General features: G+C 76.0%; 2 protein-coding genes across 2 annotated transcripts in view; one reads left to right on the top strand and one right to left on the bottom strand.

Moving 5' to 3' along the window:
* Positions 1-650: 650 nt before the first annotated feature.
* Positions 651-5,964, top strand: EGFL7 (EGF like domain multiple 7; the record flags this gene model as incomplete). The annotated part of the gene is given in 10 exon segments (XM_084899121.1): positions 651-687; positions 2,178-2,598; positions 2,691-2,807; positions 3,517-3,544; positions 3,546-3,633; positions 3,785-3,880; positions 3,988-4,152; positions 4,668-4,732; positions 5,220-5,382; positions 5,717-5,964. Coding segments are annotated over 10 exon segments (1,203 nt in total). The 3' UTR covers positions 5,740-5,964.
* Positions 5,965-6,355: 391 nt separating this feature from the next.
* AGPAT2 (1-acylglycerol-3-phosphate O-acyltransferase 2) overlaps positions 6,356-8,041 on the bottom strand; it is a 10,352-nt gene continuing 8,666 nt past the window's right edge. Inside the window, exon 6 of the mRNA XM_084899673.1 lies at positions 6,356-6,965. Within this exon, the coding sequence (XP_084755799.1) occupies positions 6,781-6,965 (185 nt within the window). The 3' untranslated portion in view covers positions 6,356-6,780. The remainder of the gene's footprint in view (positions 6,966-8,041) is intronic.

An 8,041-nucleotide genomic window follows, 5' to 3' on the forward strand; every position in this document is an offset into this window, starting at 1 on the left:
GAGCCAAGGAGAGGGGACCCGCCCCCATCCCAGTCCCCAGAGGAGGCGTGGGGTTCGGTGGGGTTTGGGGGAGCTCAGAGGCGGCCGGTGTCCTGAACAAAGGGGTGCTGGCTCTGCACCCTGCAGGGGCCGGAGCTCCGTGTCACCGGGGACCCAGCGTGACCTCGCGGGAATAAGGGGTCTGGGCCTTGGGGGTCATGTCAGCGAGGGGACTGGCCTCCCCGGTGGGCGCTGGGCCTGGGGGGGGGGCGGGGGCCGGTGTGGCCCCCGCACGGCTTCAGGTGCCCGCCCAGCGGCTCGGCCCGCGTGTCCGCAGCTCAGAGGCCTCAGTTTCCCCGTCTGCGCGGGGCGGCGGGGCCGGGCCGGGGGCGGGACGCAGGTGGGGCGGGGCCGGGGCGGGGCGGCCTCGGCGCGGTGCTGGCGGCGGCGGCGGCGCGTGCGCGCCCGGACGGGCGGTGAGTGCGGCGGAGCGGGGCCGGGAGCGGGGCCGGGAGCGGGGCCGGGAGCGGGGGTCCGGGGGTCCGGGGGGCCGGGAGCGGGGCCGGGAGCGGGGGGCCCGGGGCCGGGGCTGCGCAGGACGCTGGGGGCGCGGAGGGGGCGGCGGGGGCGCTGACACCGCGGTCCGGTCCGGTCCGGCCCGGGTCGGCAGAATGGGCCCAGCGGCCGCGGGGAGGGCGCCCCCTGCTGGTGACGGCGCCGGGCCGGCCTCGCGGGGAGGGGGGCCCGCACCCCGAAGCCCAGGGGGGGCGTCCCTCCGCTGTCCCCCCTCCCGCCGCGAGGCCGGCCCGGGGCAGGAGGCGCGGGACGGGGCGGAGGCGCAGCCCGGTGGGTCCGATGCCCGTGGGTCCGCCTGGCCCCTCCGCCTCCCGGGGACCGGACCCTCTCCCCGCGGGGCCAGGCCTCCCCCCCCCCCCGGGGGCTCGGGGGCGGCCCGGCGGGAGGGGGCAGCGCTGGGCGGGCTCACGCTGACACTGGGGGGCAGGACACTTGTTCGGGGACCTGGAGGCTCGGCCCCCCCATCCTGCGGGCAGGGCTGCAGCCCAAAGGGAGTGAGATCTGCCAGCCCAGCTCGGACCGGGCTCTCCTCGCTTCCTCTGCCCCGGGCAGCAGGACTGTCTGTTTCCTAACCCGCCCTCCTCACCCGCCGAGGGCGGGCGGCTGTCTGCGGGAGGCGGCCCGTCCGGGAGGGGAGCTCAGTCCCTCGAACCCTGGCACGGCCCTGCGCTGCCACCCCGCCTCCCCGGCCTGCTCCCCGGCGCCGTCCTCCAGCCCCCCTCCAGCCCTGCAGCACCTCCGAGAACCCCGCTCCCCCACACGAGTCCTGCCGCCTCGCCCTCCCGGCCACAGAGAGGGCTCAGGGGGCCCCTCCCCGCTGCCTTTCCGCCCGGTGGGCTGAGTGAGGCGAGCTCCCAGCTGAGTGGCCACGCGGACGACCAGGGCGACCCTCCCCCCCCCCCCCCCTGCCCCTCAGCCCTGGTGGGTGGCGCTGTAGCTGCTCACGTGGTCCCCGTTTTGTGGGACTGACCCCAGGGGCGAAAACAGCCCGAGAAGGGTCCGCCTGACTGACTCCACACACACACACACACACACACACTCACACTCACACTCACATGCATACACACGTGCACACACGCAGATACACACATGCACGCACACTCACACGCATGCACACGAACGCGCACATACACTTGCACACGCACAGCAGCTTCTTTCTGGGCCTTTCCTGCTGGGGGCCTGCAGGAGGGAGGGGGGACTCTGGCCCTTGGGGCCTGGGGGGGGGGGGCTCCCGGAACACAGAGCCAGGAAGGAGCTCCTGGCTCCCCAGGCCCTGGCTGCACAGTGCAGAGCCCCCCCCCCCCCCCGCCTGCCCCCCGCCCCCCCCCGCCTGTGCAGCCCGCCTCCAGGCCCGCGAGCTGCAGACCATTAACTCCGGGGCGCCTTCTCACATTCCTGGGAGTCCGCCCCTGGCTCCTTCCCCCATCCCCCATCCCCCCACTGCAGTCCCCGGCCTGGGCCCCGGGTGCTGTCGGGGGCTGTTTGCACAGTACTCCGGACTGGTACCCCCAGTGTAGGAGTCCCCCAAGTGCAGCCCCTCCCCCCTCTGAGGCCCGAGCATCTGCATGGCCAGTGCCCGCCCCGGGGCAGACGCCCATGCTGCCCGTGGCCGGTCCCCCCAGGGGACGCTGAGGCCAGGAGGCCAGGCCCGCTGGGCTGGGGTCCAGCTCTGCCCACTGACCCCCATCGGCGGGCTGAGATTGGGGTGCAGGTGCTCCCCTCCCTGCCCTGCCATGGAAGGAAGCTGAGCCCCCCGAGGCTGCAGGGCCAGGTGCCCCCGGCCCCCGGCGAGGCGCTGTCCGGCTGCAGCGTCCCCTGTGGGCCGGGGGCTGTGTGGCGGGAGCGGCTTTGGGAGGGGCGGTCCCCCGGGAGCCTGGGTGCCGGGAGTCTGCCCGGGACTCAGCGCCCTGCCTTGTGCTGCAGGCCACCCCGAGAGAAGGCCGAAGCCCCTGCAGGCGCGGGCCATGGGGGCTGCCCGGCGCTGCTGCTGCTGTGGGCGCTGGTGCTGGCGGCGGGCGGCACGGAGCCGGTCTACAGGCCTGGGTGAGCGCCCTCCTGGCAGCCCTGCCCGGTGCCCGAGTCCCAGGGCTGGGGGTCCCGGCTCTGAGCCCCCCGCTGACTCACCCCCCTTCCAGCCGCCGGGTGTGTGCCGTCGGGGTTCCCCGGGGCCCCGTGACCGAGTCCTTCCTGCAGCCGGTGTACCAGCCCTTCCTCACCACCTGCGGCGGGCACCGCGTCTGCAGCACCTACCGGTGAGTGCCCGCCGCCGCGCCAGGCCCCGGGGAGGGCAGTGCGCCCCGAGGGGAGGCGGCCACGGCAGCAGGAGGGCTGGCCTGCCTGACCGTGGGCCTCGCCATCTCCCCCCTCGTTCGTAGAGGGTCCCCATCCTGTGTGCCGCCTCCATGTTGGGGTGTTCACCCACCCCCACCCGGGCACCACTAGTTCAGGTTCTGTCCCCGGGGTGACACCGCCTCCGGTGCCCAGGTCCTGCCCTCAGGACTCCCGTGGGCACCCCTCGCCCTGACAGCCCCGTGGGCACCCCTGGAGGGCGTATCTGTCCCCACGGCCCTCCCCTAGCTGCCGGCCGGGCCTGGTGCCGGGGCTCCGCTCAGGGACGGGGGGCAGGGCGCACCCCAGCAAACCGGGGAGCCCAGTGGGTCCTGCACTGACCGGCACCCCTCCGCTCAGGGCCCCATCCCCCCTGCAATAGGGGCGCCCGCCCTGTGCAGACACAGCGGCTTCCTGCCGCCTGAGTCCCCCAGCCCCGCACAGGGCGGGACGGGGCTGTGCGTGACCCTCACGCTGTCCTGGGGCGCAGCAGCGGCCTGTCCACAGGGGAGACGGCTGGTGTGGCTCCTGGAGGCTCAGCCCAGGAAGGCAGGAGCCCTGGCAGCAGCAGGGGAGGCCAACCCGTGAGGGCGGGCCCCTCTGAGCTGCCTTCCCGCCCCCCTCGCTCACCAGAACCATCTACAAGACTGCCTACCGCCGCCGCGCCGGGGCCGGCCCCCGCCAGGCCGCGCTACGCCTGCTGCCCCGGCTGGACGCGGACCCGCGGGCTCCCCGGGGCCTGCGGAGCAGGTGAGGCAGCCACTGCCGCCCGGCCCCGGCCCCGGCTCAGCACCTCCTCCTCCTCCAAACCCCCCCCCGCCCCCCCCCTCCTTGCTGCACGGCACCCCTTCCGCTGCCCCTCCCTCCCCCGGGGCCTCTCCTGAGTGACACCCCCCCACAGCGATATGCCAGCCGCCGTGCCAGAACGGAGGGCGCTGTGTCCAGCCGGGACGCTGCCACTGCCCGGCCGGGTGGCAGGGAGGCAGCTGTCAGACAGGTGAGGCCCGTGCCCCGGGGAGGGCCCTCGGGTGGCCTCTGCCGGGCCTGCCTGGACCCCACCCCCAGACCTCAGGCTCAGGGCCCTGCCGGACCCCCTCCCCGCAGACGTGGATGAGTGCAGCACCGCGGGGGGCGGCTGTGCCCAGCGGTGTGTCAACACGGCCGGGAGCTACTGGTGCCAGCGCTGGGAGGGGCACAGCCCCCCTGCGGACAGGGCGCTCTGCCTGCCCAGGAGAGGGCCCCCCGGGGCGGCCCCGAGCCCCACCGGAGGTAAATGCCCCACATGTCCCCCTTCCCCCTGCTGCTGCGCTGGGGGGCCGGGGGGGCAGCCGGCCCTGGGCGAGGCCAGCTCCGGGGCGGGGCAGAGGGCTCGTCCTCGGGGGCAGGGCTGGTGGCGGGTCTCCCGGCTCTGGAGGAGGGGTGCGGTGGGGGGGGGGGGGCAGAGAGGAGGCAGGCCCACCGCCCGTCCGCGCCGCCAGGAGACGCCCTCCGCTGGCGACGGGCCATTATTACTTTTGGTACGCGCTGTGACACTCAAACTCGTACCGTGAGTAATAATGCGCCGTCGGCAGCCCGGCACCGAGCGTCAGGACCCACGGGCCCCCTCAGGGCGGCGGGGACCCCCGGCACGGCGGGGACCTGCACCCGGGCGCCCTGGGTGGGGCTGCGTCTGCCCAGGGCCACCACCAGGCCTCCGGGCGGCCTGGGGGGCAGAGGGAACCCAGAGGAGGGGAGGGGCTCCCACACCCAGGTGGGGGCCCGCCTCAGCCCCTGCGTCTCCCCAGGAGCGCCCGGGGAGGTGCAGGAGGAGGTGCAGAGGCTGCGGTCCCGGGTGGACGTGCTGGAGCAGGTGAGGCTGGGGGACTGGGGTGGGGGCAGCCGCCTTGTCTGTCCGTGGTGTTCAGTGGGGAGGGTCCCCCGATACTGACAGCCCAGGGGGCCCCTGGGCCTGAGCTCCATGCCGGGCGGGGCAGCGGGAGAGGACGGGGACCCCACAGGAGGGGCTAAGAGCTCGGCCCCATCCCTCAGGCCACAGAGAACCTGAACCCAGGCCCTGCTCACCCCCTTGGTCCCCGGGGGGCGGTGTCCTTCCCACAGGGCCATCGGCCTGACACCCCAAGGTGCTGCCGCCCTCAGGGCCCGGCTGCACCCACAGGCCTCTGGCTCTCCTGGCGCAATTGCTCCCTCTGGTGGACGCCCAGGGCCCTGCAGCTCGAGCTGCGGTGGGGATGGGTGGGCACAGTTTCCCTACCGCCTGTGGGCCAGAGCGGGGAGGGGCCAGCCCAGGCCACCCGCCCTGACCCTGGCCGCCCTGCCCTGGCCTCCGGGCCCCGCAGAAGCTGCAGCTGGTGCTGGACCCCCTGCACAGCCTGGCCTCGCGGGCGCTGGACCAGGGGCTGCGGGACCCCGGCCGCTTCCTGGCGCACTCCTTCCAGCAGCTGGACCGCATCGACTCCCTGAGCGAGCAGGTGTCCTTCCTGGAGGAGCAGCTGGGGTCCTGTGAGTGCCTGAGCCCCACCCCCGCCTGCTCCCCACCCCCGGCCCCGGAGACACCCCCCCCCCCGCCGCCTGCTCCCCACCCCCGGCCCCGGAGGCCCCCCCCCCCCCGCCGCCTGCTCCCCACCCCCGGCCCCGGAGGCCCCCCCCCCCCCGCCGCCTGCTCCCCACCCCCAGCCCCGGAGCCCCACCCCCGCCTGCTCCCCACCCCCAGCCCCGGAGCCTGAGCTGCCCTGAGCGGGGCCAGTCTGGGCCCACAGGCCAGAGGGTGGGGCACATCGGCTGGCCTGGCAGTGGTGGGAGCAGTGACCTCTGACCTCAGTCCCCGCCCCCACAGGTTCCTGCAAGAAGGAGCTGTGACGGCCCGCCTCCTCGCCAGCCAGCTCTGCACCCCCTGGGAGATGCCCCCCCTCTCCTCCCGGGAGGAGCGGGGCCGGGCGGGCCGAGGGGCCCTCCTGGGTGAACTCAGCCCTGCACCCAGCAGCCCGCCCAGGGCAGGGTGACAGCCGGGGCCTCGGGGCCACTGAGCCGCAGGGTGTCAGCGGGACCCCCTGACCTTCGCCAGAATAAAGAGACTTGAAGAGCTGCCGTGTCCGTGTGTGGTTGTGGGGGGCGGGCGCCTGCTGGCCGGAGGGAGGGGTGTGGCCACGGGGCAGGGGGGCTCCAGCCCCCTGGGCCCACCTGGGGAGGGGGGTCTTGGTCCCGCTCTGAAAGGGGCTGGAGCAGTGGCTTCTGGGAAAGTGACACAGGCCAGAGACGCTGCCTCCTGGTGGTGACAAGGTGCCCGCCCCTCGCCAGTAGCCAGAGAGGAACCTTCAGCCTCCTGCCCCGTGCCCGCCAGGCCTCGGGGCGCGCCGGGCCCCCTTCTCCTGCGGGCCCAGCCCAGGGGTGGGGGCTGGAGCCTGGGAGACCCCGTGCGCCGCCGGCGGAGCCGTCCTGTGCCCTGCCCGCCCTCCGAGTGACCACACCTCACCAGGCACTTGCAAGAGTCCATTTATAAAAACAACCCTGTGCGCCCGGCTGGTGGTGCAATGGTCAGCGCGCCGGCCCTCGGACGGAGGAGCCACAGGTTCGGGTCCCAGTCAAGAGCGGGCACCTCCGTTCCAGGCTCAGCTCGCAGCCCGGATCGGGGGGCGTGTGGGGGCCGGGGGGCGTGTGTCTCTCTGCCACTCCCCCCTCCGGCTCTCGGAGAATCAATGGGAAGAAAATCCTGGGGAGGATTGACCACAACGGAAAGCCAGTGCCGTTCGGATTCAGTATTCGCACCCGGGCCGCCTGATGCAGGCGGGGGGAGTCCCACGGCCTCAGGGCGGGGGGCGGAGGCGGGAGGGAGGCCCGCGCTGGCAGCAGGAGAGCCGAGCCGCTGGCCTGGGGCGGGAGGACGCGGTCCCCCGGCGGCGGTCACTGGGCGGCCCGGGCGGCGGGCGGGGCGGCGGGCTCCGGGGCCCCGTTCTCCTGCGGGGGCTTGGACAGGCGCAGGAAGGCGGTGCGCATGGCGCGGTGGCAGGTGTCCATGAGCGCCGGCACGTCGTCCACGGTGAGGCCGCTGGTGGGGATGGGGTCCAGGACCTCCACCTGGATGGTGCCTGCGGGGGGCTGGCGTCACGTCCAGCCGCCCCGGCCGCCCCAGCGCTCCCCCGGCCCCGGCTCCCCGCCCCGGCCCCCCCTCCCCGCCCGGCTCCCCTCCCCGCCCCGGCCCCCCTCCCCGCCCGGCTCCCCCTCCCCGCCCCGGCCCCCCCTCCCCGCCCCGGCCCCCCCTCCCCGCCCGGCCCCCCTCCCCGCCCCGGCTCCCCCTCCCCGCCCGGCTCCCCCTCCCCGCCCCGGCCCCCCCTCCCCGCCCGGCTCCCCCTCCCCGCCCCGGCCCCCCCTCCCCGCCCCGGCCCCCCCTCCCCGCCCGGCTCCCCCTCCCCGCCCGGCTCCCCCTCCCCGCCCCGGCCCCCCCTCCCCGCCCGGCCCCCCTCCCCGCCCCGGCCCCCCCTCCCCCGGCCCCCCCTCCCCGCCCCGGCCCCCCCTCCCCGCCCGGCTCCCCCTCCCCGCCCGGCTCCCCCTCCCCGCCCCGGCCCCCCTCCCCGCCCCGGCCCCCCAGCGCTCCCCCGGCCCCGGCTCCCCGCCCCGGCTCCCCCTCCCCGCCCCGGCCCCCCCTCCCCGCCCGGCTCCCTCGTGGCTGGTTTGCGGCTCCAATAACTGACCCGTCGCCCTGGCTCCTGAGTGCACACCGTGGTGGGCAAGTGTACCCCCCCTCAGCACCGCGAGACCCAGAGCTCCTGCCCCAGAGGGTGCCCGTGCCCCTCCCAGGCCCCCCCTCCACTGCCATCCTCAGCCCCCTCGCCCCCCCCGCTGCCCACCAGCCTTCCCTGGGGGACCAGGTGCAGGCTGCAGGGAGGGTAGAGGCCCAGCTCTGAGCCCCATGGCGTGGGGGTGGTGCCTGGGAGGCTGCTGCCCTGGGGTGGGGCCAGCTCCGAAGCCCCCTCCGCCCGGAGCCACCCACCCTGAGCCCCGAGCGGTGGGCACAGCCTGGGCCTGGGCGTGAACTTGGGCCCAACCCTCCCCTGGACCACTCACCTCAGCCCTGCCGAGACCCCAGACTCCGCCCTCCCGCCCCATCCCTGCCCCGTCCCGCCCCATCCCTCCCCCATCCCTCCCTCCCCCTTCCCTCCCCCTG

This window comes from Pipistrellus hanaki, assembly GCF_964339955.1.
Source record: "Pipistrellus hanaki genome assembly, chromosome: 11".
Lineage (NCBI taxonomy): Eukaryota > Metazoa > Chordata > Mammalia > Chiroptera > Vespertilionidae > Pipistrellus > Pipistrellus hanaki.